General features: G+C 42.9%; 2 protein-coding genes across 20 annotated transcripts in view; both read left to right on the forward strand.

Moving 5' to 3' along the window:
• The first annotated feature begins 644 nt into the window (after positions 1-644).
• dcnl4 (DCN1-like protein 4) lies at positions 645-14,761 on the forward strand. 12 transcript variants are annotated; one of them, XM_036964611.2, is made up of 11 exons: positions 796-928; positions 3,765-3,835; positions 4,041-4,083; positions 4,183-4,285; positions 5,253-5,344; positions 10,009-10,079; positions 10,175-10,266; positions 12,267-12,375; positions 13,803-13,907; positions 14,024-14,130; positions 14,239-14,761. In XM_036964611.2, the coding sequence occupies exons 4-11, from the start codon at positions 4,215-4,217 to the stop codon at positions 14,255-14,257; spliced, it is 666 nt and encodes a 221-aa protein (XP_036820506.1). In that variant the 5' UTR covers positions 796-928; positions 3,765-3,835; positions 4,041-4,083; positions 4,183-4,214; the 3' UTR covers positions 14,258-14,761.
• A 4,682-nt stretch (positions 14,762-19,443) lies between these two features.
• The window catches only part of LOC110507110 (calpain-5), a 31,261-nt gene continuing 27,358 nt past the window's right edge, over positions 19,444-23,346 (forward strand). For 2 of the 8 annotated variants that reach the window (XR_016492704.1, XM_036965196.2), the window contains exon 1: positions 20,871-21,321. The gene's annotated coding sequence lies outside the window, so the exon portion shown is untranslated. Of the gene's footprint in view, positions 19,875-20,852; positions 21,322-23,346 lie in introns of those variants that run through there. The other 6 variants (XM_090224720.1, XM_090224721.1, XM_090224722.1 and 3 more) reach the window with 6 other exon arrangements.

Raw genomic sequence — 23,346 nt, forward strand, 5'->3', positions numbered from 1 at the left:
AAGTGTAAAGGAATTAATAAGATAATGTACATATAAATATATGGATGAGCGATGGCCGAACGGCATAGGCAAGATGCAGTAGATGGTATAGAGTACAGTATATGCGATGAGTAATGTATGGTATGTAAACATTATATAAAGTGGCATTGTTTAAAGTGACTAGTGATACATATATTGCATCCAATTTGTAATTATTAAAGTGGCTAGAGATTTGAGTCAGTATGTTGGCAGCAACCACTCAATGTTAGTGATGGCTGTTTAACAGTCTGATGGCCTTGAGATAGAAGCTGTTTTTCAGTCTCGGTCCCAGCTTTGAATCGTTGTGACATGTGAAATACGAGTGATAGTGTAAATAATGTGTAATAACTACGAACAAAAAATAATGAACGGGTCAAATTATTATGTGACGTGCAGTCATATTCAGGTGACCAGTTATTGACCAGTTATGTGTTGTGAAGCTGGTCAACCACCTTATTTGACACGTTAAAAATAGTGTTATTTGACGTCTATTTTGACACGCAAAGATACCTCACACTGTAGGCACATGTGGGGGAAAATAGATAAACTGAGAAACAGGCAGACCTGAGGTATTCGTCATTTCTGGTAGAGGGAGGAAGGGGGCGTTTTATTTATACATAATCGTTAGTTATTTAATATTTCTTACCAATTTCATGCGTTCGATATTATTTTTAATAAAGTAAGGTAAAATACATATTCGAATAATTCGACCTGCAATTTGATTTATTTCCATAGCTAGTACGAGTCGATCGCGCACCCCTTGAAATCATGTGGTACGTTCCATAGCTCTCTGTTGCCCCGGAAGAAAGCAGTTCGCTTTACCACTTGGAAAGTGATCAGCTCGCGAGGTTGCAACCGTGAAAGTACATGATCTACTTGCATAAAAGAAACACAACTCTTGGAATCCAAGGTTTGCATAAAATATTCACATACTTTTAATATCCAAAACGGCGTTGTATATCCCCCTTGGGTGGATGCACTGACGTAAACCTGTGGCAAATATTTGGCTAGCTACGTTAGCCAACAACGGCTACATATGTTTTCTGACTTGTTGAGAAACTAAGTTGACTAACGTTAGCATTCCAGCTAATCGTTTCCGTTGTTTTGGTCGAATTCGATTGATCTCTTTACCCAGTGTATTCTAGCTAACCTTAGCTAGACATGCTAGTTAAATACAGCCTTCTTTGCCGGTCCCACGCATTCTACTGTTGGCTTTTGAACGTCATCGTGACAGAAATAACCTGCGAACTGGCTAGCTAAAGTATCTGACTGTTAGCTACCCGCGTTAGTTGGCTAGCTAGCTAATTATCTTACATTTTTAGTTAACTCGAACTAGCTAGCTATCTTTCTTGACAACAACAAAAAAAAAGCAACGCCCCAGTGTGTGTATTGGCGTAATCTTTATGCAGATAATTAATTTTGTGGTTAAGATGATTAATCACATGTATAGTCCTGATTCAGCCAGAACAACATAACGTTGTTTGCTTCACTAAGCTAGCTAATTTAGTAACGTTAGTAGGTGATTGATTGCCAAATAACGTTGATCCAGTAATTTTACATTTGAAACTCTGCGTCGTTGGGAAAGGTTCGTAAACAAGCATTTCGCTGTAAAGTCTACACCTGTTGTATTTGGCTCATGTGATGAATTACATTTTATTTCGAAAAGCAATGCATGTTGTAAGCTACCTGTCTAGTTAGCCTTTGCAATCGCAGTTAAGTTAGCTAGCCGCTAGCTAACATTAGTACTCTGACAACATTTCGTATGACAGGTCTAGCCTATCTTCTTTAAAATTGGATTTGATAACAACCGTTATAACGTACTTTGGCATTGTATTATAGTTCATATTTAGACTATCTAGCTAGTTACCCAGTGCAGTGGGTTTCTGAATGTTTCGCTTCGTTCGGCATTACGGTGACGCAGTTATTCTGACCAGCGTTGTTTAACGTTAGTTAGCACCTACAACAATAACTGGGAGATACTCCTGCATGTGTCTCGATGCATATCGTTATTTGTTGTAGTTCTGTGTGCGTTAACTGGGCGACTAACGTTAACTATTACAATAGCGATCATTGATATGTCTGCTGTCTGTACATTAAAGATTCCGGTAGAAATTTAACTAGACTATCAAAGTAACTTGGATGAAATCTGGCCGCTAGCTCTGATTTTACAATATCCAGTTATTTCACGTTTGTTTATCAGCTTCAAACAGAAAGGTCCACAGGTCTCGAGAACCCAAGGGGGGTATACCCATCTACCCAGTGGTGTAGTGGGGGCTATGTGCAGTATACTCACTTTTTTTCAGTGGGCATTGGCCACATTTTTTTCCCCCAGACCTAAAATAAAATAGTCTCCTGATGTGGTTTAAGCATTGTTGTGGACTTATACCATTCCATTTTGTCTGGTCAGTTCTCCCTTCCAGTCTCTAGAGCTTTGTTACCCCTTGGATGGTGGACCATTTTTGATACAAACAGGAAACTGTTGAGCGTGAACCCCAGTAGTGGGGGCAGTTTATACAAACCTGTGCACCTGAAACCTACTAAAATACCCCGTTCAAAGGCACTTAAAATCTTTTGTCTTGCCCATTCACTCTTTGAATGACACATACACAATCCATGTCTCAATTGTCTCAAGGCTTTAAAAAATCTTCTTTAACCTGTCTCCTCCCCTTCATCTACACTGATTGAAGTGGATTTAACAAGTGACATCAATAAGGGATCATAGCCTGGATTCACTTGGTCAGTCATGGAAAGAGCAGGTGTTCTTACTATTTTGTTCACTCAATGTATTCACATGTCCGCCGCACACAGCCTAGTTTCAGCAAGAGACTGGTTGTCGCATGGAGCATCTCACAAAATAACGACATCAGTAGCTGGTAGGTAGGAAAGACGTTTCAATTCAGGATATCTACTAGTAAATGCTAACTAAGGAAACAATGGGTATGCAAACCAGGTATTGAAAAAGTTGTCTGAAGTCCTGGTTAAATCTTTGCCTTGTGCAATTCAGTTATCATGCGCTGTTTGAATTAACATTTCTGAAGCCTTTCCTAGAAAGTCTACCCAATTAAATGTTGACTGCAAAGTACGCCTACCTGGCAGAATGATATCTATGATTTGTATCAATCGGGAGGGCATTTGTTTTGCAAACTCTTACATCACATGTACTGTACTGTAGGCCTACATTGTATGTGCAGGAACACCGCTAGCCAAATGGTCCCTTGCTGGGCGTACAATTTAATTAAAGGGCAACTACACCTTCCCCAAAAATATGATTTGATATTCCCAGACCTCATAAATGGTCTCCTGGTGTGGTTTAAGCATTGTTGTAGACTAGGAACATCCAATTTTTGTTGTTTTTCTATCAAGAATTGTGATTTTGGGAGTGAAACTTTGAGAGGAAAACTCATAAACTATTGGAGAACATTGGAGTATACGCACTTCTCCAGACACCACTGCAGCTACTGTCTATTGAATGGGCTACGGTCCACATAACTTATGGACCAGATAGCAGCTAGCCAATTATTAACAATACATGCATTGGATGAGATCTGTTTGTTTATACGAGGTAGCTGCTTCGATATACAGCCAACTGGCTAACATTAAACATAGGAGTTATCTGATCTGTGGTTTACGCCTTGTCTGGCGCACAACCCCAAAAACCACTTACACAAGACGAAGCTAGCTTGCCAGTATATTAGCTACTATGTCATCTCACCTCTCCTTCCCGCTCTCTCTGTCTGTTGCTGTAGGATAGTACACAGTGTTCGTACTGGCTGAGGAGACAGACCTACAGACGGTATCACAGACACTGGACAGATTTGTAAGTTAACAGACTCATGAGTGAACTATTGGGATAACCTAGTACTGTAGCTAGATAGCTAGTTGAGCCAGAGCAGGGGCATTCTGAGAGTTGATTAGCTATGTGATGTGACCATACTGTCTTCTCTTTATGTATGCTTTATAATGTTATGGTACTATGTAGTTTATCACCTCAATTCTCACTGTAAACTGTGTTTTTATTATAGAATCTTATAGATTTGAATGGACAAGGAGACCAGAAATACATAGGTACTTCTCCTATATACTATCTGTAAATAGTATACTGTTTATGGTATGGCTCTCAGCCCGGTGAGCTGACAGACTCGGTGTGTGTGTGTGTGGACCCAGCCCAGCTAGTTAACCCGTGTGGAAACTCTGCGATGCCTGTGAAGAAAAAGAGGAAGTCTTCAGGGTCAGATGACCCGGGACTCAGGAAGTGTAAAATCACCTGGTGAGGAACCCTTCCTCACCCACCACCCGTCACCTTTCCAGCTTCTCACCTTTCCTGCGTCTCACCTCTCCTGTTCCTCTCCTGCTCCTCACCACTTCTTCCACCATCCTTCACTATTGGATGTTTGGTCTTTTTCCTCCACACACCCCATTTCATGATTCCCACCCCTTAAAAACCTGCTGTATTTAGAGCTGTAGTGGAACTCTGCCTCACCCAACCGTTCTACTGTAGACCTTCCTTCTCCTCACCCATTCCACCGTATGTGTGTGTGTGTTGCAGCTGCTGCTTGCTGGCTTTGCTCTGTGCAGTGAGCCTTGCTGCTTGACTGGGGAACTCAACACTCAGCACATATTTGTCCCATTATGCAGCACAGACCTCAGTCAGTCCACAGGAAAGGAAAGAGGGAGGAGTGTGTGTGACACTGAATATCCTAAGAACTCCTCTCATGCATGTGTCTGAGTCTGTTTAGTGACCATGTTCTATCCTGTGGTGTCGTTTCTGACTTCTATCCCGTGCGGTGTAGTTTCTGACTGTGTTCTATGCTGTGTGTTGTCGTTTCTGACTGTTCTATCCTGTGTGGTGTAGTTTCTGACTGTTCTATCCCGTGTGGTGTAGTTTCTGACTGTGTTCTATCCCGTGTGGTGTAGTTTCTGACTGTGTTCTATCCCGTGTGGTGTAGTTTCTGACTGTGTTCTATCCCGTGTGGTGTAGTTTCTGACTGTGTTCTATCCTGTGTGGTGTAGTTTCTGACTGTGTTCTATCCTGTGTGGTGTAGTTTCTGATTGTGTTCTATCCTGTGTGTTGTAGTTTCTGACTGTGTTCTATCCTGTGTGGTGTAGTTTCTGACTGTGTTCTATCCTGTGTGTTGTAGTTTCTGACTGTGTTCTATCCTGTGTGTTGTAGTTTCTGACTGTGTTCTATCCTGTGTGTTGTTGTTTCTGACTGTGTTCTATCCTGTGTGTTGTAGTTTCTGCAGACCTCAGGCTCCAGGCCGGTTGATCAGCCCAGAGGACCAGTTCTCCAATAAGAAATGTCTGGCCTGGTTCTACGAGTACACAGGTACAGTGCCTTCAGAAAGTATCCATGCCTAGTTAAAGGTTAAAAAAAAATCCACATTTTGTTATGTTACAGCCTGAATTCAAAATGTAATAATAATATATATTTTTCTCATCCATCTGTATTGAAAATTAAATGTGTTGAAAATTAAATCTCATTTACATAAGTATTCACACCCCTGAGTCAATTACATGTTAGACAATCACCTTTGGCAGCGATTACAGCTATGAGCAATGTTCTCTCTCCAAGTAGGCTACTGTTGCTATTTGATCATAATCTAGGCCTATCAGAGTGGTCTACCATACAAAACAATGTAGAAAATACATCCCATAACATGTTTACATGGAAATAGCTGTTCCTCCATTCAGCCTACAGTAGCAGACAATGTGTGGTGTTCAATGTAGGCCTACATTCCATAAAACTTAAATAAAATAAACAACTTTTAAGGATGGACATTAACCTGTTTATCCACTTGTCCTTCAGACAAGGTGACTGAAAATGTTGTGGTGTTTGATGCAAGAAACCACTATTCCCTTACCATTATTACAGAGAATCAGACAAATTATGCTACCCTCTGCCTATTTGCTACTTAGCTTATTCAAGCCTGTCTCAAAATACGACACTGCCCCTTTAAGACAGAAAAAAACCTATTTATGCGACTTGCTTTTGAAAGATGTCTAGAAAAGCACAGGTTATGTGCTCTTACAGGAAGCAACCACTCCCTCACTGCTGACTAGAAATAACTGGGCTAAAACTGACTTACTAAAAAATGTACACATCTGGCTACATGCAGCTCTTTCTTTGATCTCAAAACAAGCACATCTACTCCCGACCACTTATGCTGTAAACACAGTTCAAAGTGAATGGAACAGCTCCATATATGGCAACGGTCTATTTGCATATAGGGATACTGCAATTCTGATTGGCTATGGCGCACCGGTCTGTGTAGAGTATGGGCCGGAGTCATGCTTGTCAATGCAATAGAATCCTACTCTGTGCTCTACCTACAAGAAAATGTCTTACATAGTTCGTTTTGTTTCAGTATATTGCGTTGATTCGATCACAATTCGCACAGTAGAGGGAAACGTTGAAGTAGTTAACTAAAGGGGAAAATTTCAATCTCGTGCTTCTCTGCGTGGGGGGAGCTGCGAGTCTGCACGCAGTTTATAGGGAACATTGTCTGTGAGTCTTTCTGGTTAAGTCTCTAAAAGTTTTGCACACCTGGAGTGTACAGTATTTGCACATTCTTTTTTAAATTCTTAAAACTTTGTCAAGTTGGTTGTTAATTATTGCGAGACAGCCATTTTCAAATCTTGCCATAGATTTTGAGCCAATTTAAGTCAAAACTAACCAGGCCACTCTGGAACATTCAATGTCGTCTTGGTAAGCAGCGCCAGTGTATATTTGGCATTGTGTTTTAGGTTATTGTCCTTCTGAAATGGGCGTTTTTCTCCCAGTGTCTGTTGGAAAGCAAACTGAACCAGATTTTCCTCTAGGCTTTTGCCTGTGCTCAGCTCTATTCTGTTTCTTTTTATAAAAAAAAAAAAACTCCCTAGTCCTTGACGATGACAAGCAGTACTACATAGAGCCATGACTACATGGAACTCTATTCCACATCAAATAACTGAGGCAAGCAGTAAAATTAGATTTTTAAAACACAATTTAAAAAAACACCTTATGGAACAGCAGGGACTATGAAGCAACACAGACACATGCATACACACACACCACTATACATACACATGGATTTACTACTGTAGATATGTGGTAGTGGTGGAGTAGGGGCCCCGAGGGCACACATTGTGTTGTGAAATCTTTGAATGTATTGTATTTGTTTTTTTAAATTGTATAAACTGCATTATTTTTCTGGACCCCAGGAAGAGTAGGTGCTGCCTTGGCAGTAACTAATGGGGATCCATAATAAATACAAATACCCATAACATGATGCAGCCACCACCATGCTTAAATACAGTGCCTTGCGAAAGTATTCGGCCCCCTTGAACTTTGCGACCTTTTGCCACATTTCAGGCTTCAAACAAAAAGATATAAAACTGTATTTTTTTGTGAAGAATCAACAACAAGTGGGACACAATCATGAAGTGGAACGACATTGATTGGATATTTCAAACTTTTTTAACAAATCAAAAACTGAAAAATTGGCAGTGCAAAATTATTCAGCCCCTTTACTTTCAGTGCAGCAAACTCTCTCCAGAAGTTCAGTGAGGATCTCTGAATGATCCAATGTTGACCTAAATGACTAATGATGATAAATACAATCCACCTGTGTGTAATCAAGTCTCCGTATAAATGCACCTGCACTGTGATCGTCTCAGAGGTCCGTTAAAAGCGCAGAGAGCATCATGAAGAACAAGGAACACACCAGGCAGGTCTGAGATACTGTTGTGAAGAAGTTTAAAGCCGGATTTGGATACAAAAAGATTTCCCAAGCTTTAAACATCCCAAGGAGCACTGTGCAAGCGATAATATTGAAATGGAAGGAGTATCAGACCACTGCAAATCTACCAAGACCTGGCCGTCCCTCTAAACTTTCAGCTCATACAAGGAGAAGACTGATCAGAGATGCAGCCAAGAGGCCCATGATCACTCTGGATGAACTGCAGAGATCTACAGCTGAGGTGGGAGACTCTGTCCATAGGACAACAATCAGTTGTATATTGCACAAATCTGGCCTTTATGGAAGAGTGGCAAGAAGAAAGCCATTTCTTAAAGATATCCATAAAAAGTGTTGTTTAAAGTTTGCCACAAGCCACCTGGGAGACACACCAAACATGTGGAAGAAGGTGCTCTGGTCAGATGAAACCAAAATTGAACTTTTTGGCAACAATGCAAAACGTTATGTTTGGCGTAAAAGCAACACAGCTGAACACACCATCCCCACTGTCAAACATGGTGGTGGCAGCATCATGGTTTGGGCCTGCTTTTCTTCAGCAGGGACAGGGAAGATGGTTAAAATTGATGGGAAGATGGATGGAGCCAAATACAGGACCATTCTGGAAGAAAACCTGATGGAGTCTGCAAAAGACCTGAGACTGGGACGGAGATTTGTCTTCCAACAAGACAATGATCCAAAACATAAAGCAAAATCTACAATGAAATGGTTCAAAAATAAACATATCCAGGTGTTAGAATGGCCAAGTCAAAGTCCAGACCTGAATCCAATCGAGAATCTGTGGAAAGAACTGAAAACTGCTGTTCACAAATGCTCTCCATCCAACCTCACTGAGCTCAAGCTATTTTGCAAGGAGCAATGGGAAAAAATTTTTGTCTCTCGATGTGCAAAACTGATAGAGACATACCCCAAGCGACTTACAGCTGTAATCGCAGCAAAAGGTGGCGCTACAAAGTATTAACTTAAGGGGGCTGAATAATTTTGCACGCCCAATTTTTCAGTTTTTGATTTGTTAAAAAAGTTTTAAATATCCAATAAATGTCGTTCCACTTCATGATTGTGTCGCACTTGTGTTTGATTCTTCACAAAAAAATACAGTTTTATATCTTTATGTTTGAAGCCTGAAATGTGGCAAAAGGTCGCAAAGTTCAAGGGGGCCGAATACTTTCGCAAGGCACTGTATATGAAGACTGGTACTCAGTGATGTGTTGTGTTGGATTTGCACCACACATAATGCTTTGTATTCAGGACATAGTTTATTTCTTTGCCAAATTATTTGCAGTTTTACTTTCGTTCCTTATTGCAAACAGGATGCATGTTTTGGAATATTTTTAATTCTGTACATTTTTCCTTATTTTTCCTTGTCATTTAGGTTAGTATTGTGGAGTAACTACAATGTTGTTGATTCATCCTCAGTTGTATCCTATCACAGCCATTAAACTCTGTAACTGTTTTAAAGTCACCATTGGCCTCATGGTGAAATCCCTGAGCGGTTTCCTTCCTCTCCGGCAACCGAGTTGGGAAGGACGCCTGTATCTTTGTAGTGACTGGGTGTGTTGATACACCATTCAACGTGTAATTAATAACGTCACCATTCTCAAAAGGGATATTCAATGTCTGCTTTAGTTTAACCCATCTACCAATAGATGCCCTTCTTTGCGAGGCATTGGAAAACGTCCTTGGTCTTTGTGGTTGAATCTGTTTTAAATTCACTGCTCGACTGCGGGACTTTACAGGTAATTGTATGTGTAAGGTACGGAGATGAGGTGGTCATTCAAAAGTAATGTTAAACACTATTGTTGCACAAAGAGTGAGTCCATGCAACCTATTGTGTGACTTATTAAGGATATTTGTACTCCTGAACTTTATTTAGGGTTGCCATAACAAAGGGTTTGAATACTAATTGACTCGAGACATTTCAGCTTTTCATTCATTTGTAAAAATGTCTAAACATAATTCCACTTTGACATTATGGGATATTGTGTGTAGGCCAGTGACACATCTCGATTTAATCGATTTTAAATTTGGGTTGTAGCACGACAAAATGTGGGAAAAAGTCAAGGGGTGTGAATACTTTCTGAAGGCACTGTATGTCATGATGATCATATATAGAAAACTAAGGTGGCCTATTAACTTGGCTACACACTCAGAACTCTTTTTAAATTGCAAGGAACTCTGAATCTGATTATTGGTCACTAAGTATTGAGTCATTTATACCATTTTGTGTGTGTTTTTCTACCTGCTTCCTGTGTACCAGGTCCAGATGAGGTGTTGGGTCCAGAGGGGATGGAGAAGTTCTGTGAAGACATTGGAGTAGAACCAGAAAACGTTAGTCTTCCTCGTCTTTTCTCTTCATCCATCCATCGTTGATAATTATGATGTATGTTCTCTCCCTCCCCACTCTCCATCTTTCTCTTTTTCAGATAATTATGTTAGTTATAGCCTGGAAACTAGAAGCTCCAAATATGGGATTTTTCACTAAGGAGGAGTGGCTTAAGGGAATGACTTTACTACAGTGAGTAACCTTGATTTACCACATCACATGTCTATGTTCCTGATGCTTCTCACTCTACTGGGAAACCGTGTGTGTTAGTGACACTACACCCCCCTCCCCCTATAGGTGTGACTGGGAAACAGTGTGTGTTAGTGACACTACACCCCCATAGGTGTGACTGGGAAACTGTGTGTGTTAGTGACACTACACCCCCTATAGGTGTGACTGGGAAACCATGTGTGTTAGTGACACTACACCCCCATAGGTGTGACTGGGAAACCATGTGTTAGTGACACTACACCCCCCTCCCTATAGGTGTGACTGGGAAACCATGTGTTAGTGACACTACACCCCCCTTCCTATAGGTGTGACTGGGAAACTGTGTGTGTGTGTTAGTGACACTACACCCCCATAGGTGTGACTGGGAAACTGTGTGTGTTAGTGACACTACACCCCCTATAGGTGTGACTGGGAAACTGTGTGTGTTAGTGACACTACACCCCCCATAGGTGTGACTGGGAAACTGTGTGTGTTAGTGGCACTACACCCCTATAGGTGTGACTGGGAAACCGTGTGTGTTAGTGACACTACACCCCCCTCCCTATAGGTGTGACTGGGAAACTGTGTGTGTTAGTGACACTACACCCCCATAGGTGTGACTGGGAAACCATGTGTTAGTGACACTACACCCCCCTCCCTATAGGTGTGACTGGGAAACTGTGTGTGTTAGTGACACTACACCCCCCTCCCTATAGGTGTGACTGGGAAACTGTGTGTGTTAGTGACACTACACCCCCTATAGGTGTGACTGGGAAACTGTGTGTGTTAGTGACACTACACCCCCCATAGGTGTGACTGGGAAACTGTGTGTGTTAGTGACACTACACCCCCATAGGTGTGACTGGGAAACCATGTGTTAGTGACACTACACCCCCCTCCCTATAGGTGTGACTGGGAAACTGTGTGTGTTAGTGACACTACACCCCCCTCCCTATAGGTGTGACTGGGAAACTGTGTGTGTTAGTGACACTACACCCCCTATAGGTGTGACTGGGAAACTGTGTGTGTTAGAGGCACTACACCCCCCTCCCTATAGGTGTGACTGGGAAACTGTGTGTGTGTGTTAGTGACACTACACCCCCATAGGTGTGACTGGGAAACTGTGTGTGTTAGTGACACTACACCCCCCTCCCTATAGGTGTGACTGGGAAACTGTGTGTGTTAGTGACACTACACCCCCATAGGTGTGACTGGGAAACTGTGTGTGTTAGTGACACTACACCCCCATAGGTGTGCCTGGGAAACCATGTGTTAGTGACACTACACCCCCCTCCCTATAGGTGTGACTGGGAAACTGTGTGTGTGTGTTAGTGACACTACACCCCCATAGGTGTGACTGGGAAACCATGTGTTAGTGACACTACACCCCCCTCCCTATAGGTGTGACTGGGAAACTGTGTGTGTTAGTGACACTACACCCCCCTCCCTATAGGTGTGACTGGGAAACTGTGTGTGTTAGTGACACTACACCCCCATAGGTGTGACTGGGAAACCATGTGTTAGTGACACTACACCCCCCTCCCTATAGGTGTGACTGGGAAACTGTGTGTGTTAGTGACACTACACCCCCCTCCCTATAGGTGTGACTGGGAAACCATGTTTGTTTATGACCCACCCCCTATAGGTGTGACTGGGAAACTGTGTGTGTTAGTGACACTACACCCCCATAGGTGTGACTGGGAAATCATGTGTGTTAGTGACACTACACCCCCCTCCCTATAGGTGTGACTGGGAAACCGTGTGTGTTAGTGACACTACACCCCTAAAGGTGTGACTGGGAAACCATGTGTGTTAGTGGCACTACACCCCCCTCCCTATAGGTGTGACTGGGAAACCGTGTTTGTTTGTGACCCACCCCCTATAGGTGTGACTGGGAAACCATGTTTGTTTGTGACACTACACCCCCCCTATAGGTGTGACTGGGAATCCATGTTTGTTTCTGACCCCCCCTCCCCCTATAGGTGTGACTGCATAGAGAGGTTACAGGGGAAACTGGACTACCTTCGCAATCATCTCAACGACACGATCATCTTTAAAAACATCTACAGATACGCCTTTGACTTTGCCAGGGTGAGTCCTCGTTCACTGGTTCACAGTCAGGAAATGGTTTGACCTCCTAAGAAGAGAGTAGAGGGTTGCATTTGGAAAGTATTCAGACCCCTTTTTCCACATTTTGTTGCATTACAGCCTTATTTTAAAATTGATTAAATCGTCACCCCCCTCTCATCAATATATACACAATACCCTATAAAGACCAAGGAAAAAAATGGATTTTAGAAATGTTTGCTAATGTATAAAATATAAAAAACTGGAATCACATTTACATAAGTACTTTGATGGTCCTGAGCGCTCTAGAGCAGGTTTTCATCAAGGATCTCTGTACTTTGCCCCATTCATCTTTCCCTCAATCCTGACTAGTCTCCCAGTCCCTGCTGGTGAAAAACATCCCCATAGCATGATGCTGCCACCACCATGCTTCACCGTAGGGATGGTGCCAGGTTTCCTCCAGACGTGACGCTTGGCATTCAGGCCAAAGAGTAAAATCTTGGTTTCATCAGACCAGAGAATCCTGTTTATCATGGTCTGAGAGTACTTTAGGTGCCCTTTGGGAAACTCCAAGTGGGCTGTTATGTTCCTTTACTGAGGAGTGGCTTCCCTCTGGCCACTACCATAAAGGCCTAATTGGTGGAGTGCTGGTTGTCCTTCTGGTAAGGTTCTCCCATCTCCACAGAGGAACTCTGGAACTATGTCAGAGTGACCATCGGGTTCTTGGTCACCTACCTGACCTTGGCCCTTCTCCCCCGGTTGCTCAGTTTGGCCGGGCAGCCAGTCCTGGGGTCTGAGTCTCTTCACGGGGCCTCTGGGTGTCCAGGGGGCTGGCAGTGGCAGCAGTCATGATGGTGTTGCAGACAGCTCTAGGAAGAGTCTTGGTGGTTCCTAACTTCTTCCATTTAATAATGATGGAGGCCACTGTGCTCTTGGGGACCTTCAATCCTGCAGACATTTTTTGGTACCCTTCCCCAGATCTGTGCCTCGGCACAATCCTGTCTCGGAGCTCTACGGACAATTCCTTCGACTTCATGGCTTGGTTTTTGCTCTCTTGTAGAGCCTTTCCTAATCATGTCCAATCAATTGAATTTACCACAGATGGACTCCATCAAGTTGTAAAAACATCTCAAGGATGATCAATGGAAACAGGATGCACCTGAGCTCAATTTCAAATCTCATAGCAAAGGGCTGAATACTTATTATGTAAGGTATGTTTTTTATTTTTAATACATTTGCAAAAAATTCAAAAGCCTGTTTTCCCTTTGTCATGGGGTATTGTGTGTAGATTGATGAGGAAAAAATGTAATTTAATCAAAAGGCTGTAACGTAACAAAATGTGGAAAAGGTCAGAATACTTTCTGAATGCATACATTACCTCTTCCTCTTTATCATCTCTCTTACCCCTCCCCCTGACTCTCTGTTCTCTCCCCTTCTCCTCCCTCCCCCAGGATAAGGACCAGAGGAGTCTGGACATGGACACAGCTAAGTCCATGCTAGGGTTGCTACTGGGGAGAACATGGCCACTCTTCCCTGTCTTCAACCAGTTTCTGGAGGTAACACACCCTATGCTGAACACAAATGTGTTGTCCCTGCACTGACTCCCTCCTAATATCGATCTCCTTTCTCCTCCCCCTATCCCCGCTCCTCTATTTTCTCTCCTCCCCTGCAGCAGTCCAAGTACAAGGTGATGAATAAGGACCAGTGGTATAACGTCTTAGAGTTTAGTCGTACAGTCAGCACAGACCTCAGTAACTATGACGAGGATGGAGCCTGTGAGTACGTACACACACACTAAAGCATACAAAAACACACAAAAAAACACACACACACACACAGTCCGTCTCACACTAACACTACTCTCTCTCTCTCGCTCTCTCTCTGCAGGGCCGGTGTTATTGGATGAGTTTGTGGAGTGGCAGAAAGCTCGGCTGGCAGCGTTATAGCTGAGGACACACTCGCCAAACCGCAGAAGAGGAGAAAGAGAGAAGCTCACATGAAGATGTTCTCCCTCCGTTTGAAATATACAGAAACGGCACACACACTATACAGAGATGGCACACACACACCTTCCATGGACTGTGCACACACACACCCATACGGTGTCACGGCGTGCAGATACACTTCCAGTGACGGCCTCTGTGCTTAGTGGGCCAAACAGTGAAGTCCTCTCTCTCTCTGAAGATAGTTTGTCAGTGTTAATTTAAGCAAGTTCAACAAGGCGAAAACAAACAAAAAACTAAACGAAAGGGGGAACTATTTTTCATATATATTGCATCTCTAGCCATTGTTGTGAAGCTCGACTGGGGAATTTTTCCGTTTCCTTGAACATTTTTTCCCGTCATTTTTGAGTCTTACCTTGTTTATAGTATGTTTTCAGAACAAGAATAAAGAATGGAATTCAACCAAATATACTGGGCTGTGATTGGTACGACCAAATGAATCTTGTTTACCATACACTTGCTTGATGCTCATTGGGTCTGGTGGATCAACATGTCCAACATGGCCTTCGTTAAAGGTCCAACACAGACGTTTTTATATCCATATCAAATATTTTCTTGTTAACAATTAAGTACCTTAATGTGATTGTTTTAAATTAAAATGCTCAAAAAGAAACAGAACTTAGCAAATACCAATTTCTCAAGCAACAATTTTGCTAGGTCTGTCTGGAAGTGGTCTGAGTGGGGAGAAGAGAACTGTTATTGGCAGAAAGGTTTAGAACTCTTTCTTATTGGTCTATTAACAAATGTACTGCCTGGTGATGTCACCAGACAGGCCAAAACTCCATCCCACCAAAACGGGTGGTCTTTTCGAACAGTTTTTTGCACTAAAAGTACATGATCAGAATTTTCACAGTATTGCTCCAGCCTCAGTATGGAAATATACAGTGTAGAAAGCATTAAGAAAACTGACCTAATATTGAGTTGCACCCCCTTTTGCCCTCAGAACAGTCTCAATTTGTCACCGGGCATGGACTCTACAAGGTGTTGAAAGCATTCCAAAGGGATTGCTGGCTCATGTTGACTCCAATGTTTCCCAAGGTTGTGTCAAGTTGGCTGGATGCCCTTTGGGAGGTGGACCCATTCTTGATGCACATGGGAAACTGTTGAGCGTGGAAAAACCCAGCAGTGTTAGTTCTTGACAATTAAACTGGTGCGCCTGGCACCTACTACCATCTTTTGTCTTGCCCATTCACCCTCTGAATGGCACACATACACAATCCATGTCTCAAGGCTTAAAAATCCTTCTTTAAACTATCTCCTCCCCTTCATCTACACTGATTTGAAGTGAATTTAACAAGTGACATCAATAAGGGATCATAGTTTTCACCTGGTCAATGTTTTGGACACTCAGTGTCTATAAAACACAGGGAAATCATGTTTTTTTAACTGCCCTGGGCCTTTAACCCAATAGAAAGAACACGAAAAAGTCCCGAGCCAATAGCCATCGGCTTTATATTTAATCAATCACTTCCCTCTGAACACTTCCTCACATATTGTGTACCTCTAATTTGGAGCCCTGTCTTGCAGTCGTGTGATTCGCTAAGCTCAAATAATGATGAAATAAATCATTTTTTTGTTCACTCTTACATAGGCCAGACTATAGATGTTATTCCAGGCTTATTAGAGTTTTGCACAATTATAACCTGGAGGCAAAGTTAGAACCATAAACACTGGGATTAACAACACAATCATCCAAAGTTAACATGTATTTTTTATGTTTTATTTCCAATTACTTTAACAAAATATTAATGGAATCTGTTGGATTTGATGACAAGTCCAAATCTTAAATTTGTCAGGGAATTTGTGATTGAGTAAATGTTTTACAATGGAGTGAAATGGCAAGGCACTATCTGTTAAAGTTGTCCAGTAAGAAACTCATTTTTTTTTCTGTTCCAAACTATTTTGGTACGGTGTGTCTGTATGCCCTATTGAACATGACCCTGATCTTTCTGCTTAGGGGCTGCGTCTATCAAGACTAGGAGGGCTGACCTAGAAACAGTTTCGCGTTTTAATTCGTAATGATTAAGATTTATATGAACCGGTCAGGAAGGGATCATTTATCAGCCGCCATACTGAGACGCTTTATGAATACAGGCCCAGATCTTGTATGTCACATCTCCAGTTGAAAGACTGGTTTCTCCTGGCCCTGGGATGGACTGGCTGTATCCCTTTCGTCAGGGTCTGAGTCTCTACCCGGGGGGCTCTGGGTGTCGAGGGGGGCCGGCGCTGGCAGCAGCCATGATGGTGTTGAGCCTGGTGAGGGACAGCGAGCACTGCTTGGGCGGGGGATAAGTACTGTTCTCTTCATGACATTTGCTCCTGAAGCTTCTCTGAGTTTTGGCCGATGGAGATGGGCTGACTTTGTCCATGATAATGCTTGTCGTCGAGGCAGAGTTATCCTCATCCTCTTGTTCCACATCCTGCCGGAATGCCACGCTGACTGTTTCACCATGGTTACGATGTCCCTGTCCTAGCGACCGCTCCCAATTCACACACCTTATGAGTGCTGGTAAAATGTATCTGTATTTAATGTTGATGATGTTTAAATGAGGGAGGTAAAGAGTGAATGCATGTGTGAGTCCCAAATGGCAACCTTATTATATAGTGCGTGTCTTATTAACACAACATGGATGCCTTACAACAGTACTTACAGCTGGTAGGATGAGTGTAGTTTGTCCTCCGGTCAGTAGGAGGCAGTAGTACATGCTGCTGTGGTGAGGAGAGGCAATGTGGATCCGCAGGCTACCATCTCGTTGCATAGTAACCAACATCTTTCTGGTTGGCATGAAGACTGCTGTTCAGGACCTGACCAAATGGGGTCTGCCAGTACTGAACTGCTCCTACACACACACCAGTATAACAGGGGTATGGGGACATTCCAAAAAGGTAGTCTTTTTTTTGTGTGCATTATCTCACTTGCATGTGTTGTGATCATGCAGGGCAGTGTGAGGCTCCTCCCTTTGTGAACTCTGACCCTGGAGGTGTAGTTTAGGATTTGACTGACCACGCCCATACAGAGTGCTGAGCCAATCAGTAGATACCCCGGAATTCTCCCCATCCCCACCACTACACACACACACACACACACACACACAGAGTAAGGATAATGTTTCCCAGAGGACCCATGTTGAGTAACATGTTTTTATATTCCACAGAGAAATAATAAAGCAATCAACCATCAATAAATTAACCAATCAAGTATCTGATATGCGTTCTCTTGGCATACTCCTTAATTAAAACACACAGGGTGAATAAGTAATAGCCTTGTGTGAAAAATGATATTTCAATACATTGCTCCTCATCATAATATCATTATGACTTACTGTGTAGTTTGTTCAAAGTGTATCTCCTTAAACAACAAACCGTCTTCATTTAAACTTACACGTTAGATGTTTCATGTCCATCTCTCCCGTTGTCTGATGTGAATGCTGTCTTTCTTCAGTTCAGTAAAGTGCAGTTTCTCACATGACTCCGGTGACTCCAGTCCCTTAGTGTTAAACATTAATGACACAGCGCGACAGACAGACACTTCGCCACCTCGGTCACGGCCACTGGCAGCACATTACGCTGCGGTCCTTTTACCCTGTGGCCACAGGTGGGCGCTGCAGTACTGTAAATAGCAGAGACGTGAAAAACGTGTTGTTTCTAAACAAACTGTAACCTTATGCCGATTAAATTAAATTAAATTGTATTGGTGACATACACATGGTTAGCAGATGTTATTGCGAGTGTAGTGAAATTGCTTGTGCTTCTAGTTCCCGATAGTGCAGCAATATCTAACAAGTAATTTAACAATTTAACAACAAATCAAATCAAATCAAATCACATTTATTTATGTAGCCCTTCCTACATCAGCTGATATCTCAAAGTGCTGTACAGAAACCCAGCCTAAAACCCCAAACAGCAAGCAATGCAGGTGTAGAAGCACGGTGGCTAGGAAAAACTCCCTAGAAAGGCCAAAACCTAGGAAGAAACCTAGAGAGGAACCAGGCTATGTGGGGTGGCCAGTCCTCTTCTGGCTGTGCCGGGTGGAGATTATAACAGAACATGGCCAAGATGTTCAAATGTTCATAAATGACCAGCATGGTCCAATAATAATAAGGCAGAACAGTTGAAACTGGAGCAGCAGCACGGCCAGGTGGACTGGGGACAGCAAGGAGTCATCATGTCAGGTAGTCCTGAGGCATGGTCCTAGGGCTCAGGTCCTCCGAGAGAGAGAAAGAAAGAGAGAATTAGAGAGAGCACACTTAAATTCACACAGGACACCAAATAGGACAGCAGGAGTACTCCAGATATAACAAACTGACCCTAGCCCCCCGACACATAAAGTACTGCAGCATAAATACTGGAGGCTGAGACAGGAGAGGTCAGGAGACACCTTGGCCCCATCCGAGGACACCCCTGTCCCAATACACACAAATCTAAATAAAGGGATGGAATAAGGATATGTACATATAAATATATGGATGGGCCATGACCGACCAGTATAGATGAGATGCAATAGATGGTATAAAATACAGTATATATATCTGGGATGAGTAGCGCAAGATATGTAAACATCATTATTAAAGTGGCATTAATAAAGTGACTAGTGATCCATCTGTTAGAGTGGGCAATGATTTCAAGTCTGTATGTAGGCAGCAGCCTCTCCGTGTTAGTGATGTCTGTTTAACAGTCTTGAGATAGAAACTATTTTTCAGTCTCTCGGTCCCAGCTTTGATGCACCTGTATTGGCCTCGCCTTCTGGATGGTAGCGGGGTGAACAGGCAGTGGCTCGGGTGGTTGTTGGCCTTGATGATATTTTTTGCCTTTCTGTGACATCGGGTGCTGTAGGTGTCCTAGAGGGTAGGTAGTTTGTCCCCCGGTGATGCGTTGTGCAGACTGCACCACCCTCTGGAGAGCCCTGCGGTTGTGGGTGGTGCAGTTGCCATACCAGGAGGTGATACAGCCCGACAGGATGCTCTCAATTGTGCATCTGTAGAAGTTTGTGAGGGTTTTAGGTGACAAGCCAAATTTCTTCAGCCTCCTGAGGTTGAAGAGGCGCTGTTGCGCCTTCTACACCACACTGTCGGTGTGGGTAAATAATTTCAGTTTGTCTGTGATGTGTGCGCCGAGGAACATGAAACTTTCCACCTTCTCCACTGCTGTCGCATCGATGTGGATGGCGGGTGCTCCTTCTGCTGTTTCCTGAAGTCCACGATCATCTCCTTTGTTTTGTTGACGTTGAGTGAGAGGTTGTTTTCCTGACACCACACTCCGAGTGCCCTCACCTCCTCCCTATAGACTGTCTCGTTGTTGTTGGTGATCAAGCCTACTACTGTTGTGTTGTCTGCAAACTTGATGATCGAGTTGTAGGCGTGCATGGCCACACAGTCATGGGAGAACAGGGAGTACAGGAGAGGGCTGAGCATGCACCCTTTTGGGGCCCCAGCGTTGAGGATCAGCGAAGTTGATACGTTGTTTCCTACCTTCACTACCTGGGGGCTGCCCGTCAGGATGTCCAGGACCCAATCGCACAAGGTGGGTTTTAGACCCAGGGCCTCAAGCTTAATGATGAGCTTGGAGGATACTATGGTGTTGAATGCTGAGCTGTAGTCAAAGAACAGCATTCTTACATAGGTATTCTTCTTGTCCAGATGGGATAGGGCAGTGTGACGGCAATTGCATCGTCTGTGGACCTATTGGGGCGGTATGCAAATTGCAATGGGTCTAGGGTTACAGGTAAGGTGGAGGTGATATGATCCTTGACTAGTCACTCAAAGCACTTCATGAGGACAGAAGTGAGTGCTTTGGGGCAATAGTCATTCAGTTCAGTTACCTTTGCCTTCTTGGGTACGGGAACAATGGTGGCCATCTTTAAGCATGTGGGGACAGCAGACTGGGATAGGGAAAGTGTTACATTGGCAAATTGATTGATCTGCTGCATACTGGCTGCAATTTGATTTGTTCACACAGGCAGCCCAATTCTTTAATTGTTTCCACTAATTCTTATTTTGACCGATCACATCAGATCTTTTCACATTAGAGCGTTTTCAGATCTGATTGGCCAAGAGACCAATTAGTGAAAAAGATGCCTAAACGCATGCCACTGTGCCATCAGACATACATCTTCTAAAAACATTGTACAGCAACATTCTATCTTTCTTTGTGCGTTTTGAAACGAATTAGACCTAATTCTGGAGAAAAATAAAATATTGAGTTACGAAGTTGCTTTAGTTACCATTCTTTATGAAGAGTAAGGTGAGGAGTTTTGCCCAGAATTAAAAGATAATTATAAACTGAATGGTTCAAGCCCTGAATGCTGAATGGCTGCCAGCCGTGATATATCAGACCATATACCATTTATTTTTATGATCTAATTACATTGGTAACCAGTTTATAATAGCAATAAGGCACCTGGAGGGTTTGTGATATATGGCCAATATACCAAGGCTAAGGGCTGAATCCAGGTACCCGCGTCGCAAGTAAGAACAGCCCATGGTATATTGGCCATATACCACACCCCCTCGTGCCTTATTGCTTTAACATCACACTTTTTTTTAATGACAAGGCAGAAATAGATTACTGTTGGAAATTAGCCGAAATAGGCACTTTCCAAAAGAGACCTGGATTTATTCTCAAATTGTTTATGTGAAAAGCAGTAGGCTCCAATGAATATTTTCAAGAGCTTTGATTCAACTTGATCATGTCATTGGAGCAGTAGGTCTAGTCGACACTAAAATGGACCACATGATTCTGATCAACATGGTCAGGGAACAGGAGTAGCCAGAGCTCAGCTCCCGCCGTAAGACTCAGCCCTCCCCTGTGTGTGAGAGAGAAAGAGTGAGAAAGAGACAGCAAGCGAGCCCTGGGGAGCTCGTGCATCAGAAGAGCAGCCACCAGGAGCGAACCAAGGGTCTCACCGACTGAAGCCCCAGTAGTACCGGAGAGAAACGAATACGTCACCGAGGGAGTCAACTCTTCCAAGGTAAACTAGCCCAAACTAAAGCAGCCAGTCGGTTTTACGGAAATGAATGACGATTAATGAACTTATTTAATATTTTGTAGAGCATAGCCCACAGCAATTATGCATATGTTTGTCTCTGTGTGAATGTATTTAAACTTTTTTAGAGCAACGATTTTACCAACTGCTAGCCAAGTTAAATTATATTCCACGATGTAGACCATCAACGGAGTTGAGCGAAGACGAGAGTGAAGACGCGAGTGGGCGGATTGGAGCTCGGAAGTTACATATCATATATACATATATATATATATATTTTATTTTTATAAAAAACTACTTATTTCAACACCCCCAAAAATAGCCCACATTTACACAGGACAAAAGCAGTATTTTAGACAAATACAAAAATATGGATTTTATGTGATGTCGAAGCCCACACTAGATGTAGCGCAACTCCGTTGATGTGAAGTACAGTACATCGTGGAGTTGAGTTTTACTTGGCTACCAACTGCTGTGTCTTCAGCAAGTATAAAACACGTTTTGACGTTAGTTCAGTTCAATAGTCTACTATCTATTGGGTGGGTGTGGTTGATATGCTTAGCTCACTCGCAGGAAAGCAGAACATACACTTTCTTTTCCCCCAGCAGCTGCAGTCTGTAAAATGTGTTTAGACTTACTGAGCAGAGCTACTACCTTTGCCCCAGGCTGAGGAGGTCTGTTATGAATCCTGACTTTCTCTCTCCACCCCCCCCCCCCCCCCCCACCTCATTTCTCCTCAGTAGAAGTTCTAAAGCCTGATGAGTCATGTAGGACTCAACTATTCTTTTCAGTCCTATACTCTTGAGTATGTTAAATGGGGACTGAACTGTGAACAAAGAGACGGTTGTAGTATAGTTTGTCTCTGCCATTTCAGTCTGTACCATGTCTGGCGGTGTTATTGCCTGAGAACACCCTCACACCATGCCAGTCACACCCTCCGCTAACATTGGGTTGGTGTTGTGGTTCGAGTAGCTAGCTGATTGTTACAGACTAATGTGACGCTCGCTCCATTATTTATTTATTTATTTATTTATTTAACTAGGCAAGTCAGTTAAGAACAAATTCTTATTTACAATGACAGCCTGGCAAAAGGCCTCCTGCGGGGACGGGTGTTGGGATTAAACATAGGACAATACACACATCACAACAAGACAGATATCACTACATAAAGAGAGACCTAGACAACAACACAGCATGGTAGCAACACAACATGACAACACAGCATGGTAGCAACACAACATGACAACAACATGGTAGCAACACAACATGGCAGCAGCACATGGTAGCAGCACAAAACAGTGTACAAACATTATTGGGCACAGACAACATCACAAAGGGCAAAAAGGTAGAGACAACAATACAGCCTTGGGCTCCCGAGTGGCGCAGCGGTCACTACAGACCCTGGTTCGATTCCAGGCTGCATCAAAACCAGCTGTGATTGCGAGTCCCATAGGGCAGCCCATAATTGGCCCAGCGTAGTCCAGGTTAGGCCTTCATTGTAAATAAGAATTTGTTCTTAACTAATTTGCCTACTTAAATAAAAATTAAATAAGTGTGCAAAGCTGTCATCAAGGCAAAGGGTGGCTACTTTAAAGAATCTAAAATATATTTTGATTTGTTTAACACTTTTGGTTACTACATGATTTCATATGTGCTATTTCATAGTTTTGATGTCTTCACTATTATTCTATAATGTAGAAAATACTAAAAATAAAGAAAAACCCTTGAATGAGTAGGTGTGTCAACTTTTGACTGGTACTGTAAGTGCTTTACACCACTGCCTAAAGGACTCTCAGAACATGATTAACAAGATTCTCTGGTCTGATGAAACCAACATGGAACTGTTTGGCCTTAATGCCAAGCGTCACGTCTGGAGGAAACCTGGCACCATCCCTACGGTGAAGCATGGTGGTGGCAGCATCATACAGTGGAGATGTTTTTCTGTGGCAGGGACTGGGAGACTAGTCGGGATCAAGGGAAAGATTAATGGAGCAAAGTACAGAGAGATCC

This window comes from Oncorhynchus mykiss, chromosome 27 (genome assembly GCF_057628025.1).
Source record: "Oncorhynchus mykiss isolate SJ-2025 chromosome 27, ASM5762802v1, whole genome shotgun sequence".
Lineage (NCBI taxonomy): Eukaryota > Metazoa > Chordata > Actinopteri > Salmoniformes > Salmonidae > Oncorhynchus > Oncorhynchus mykiss.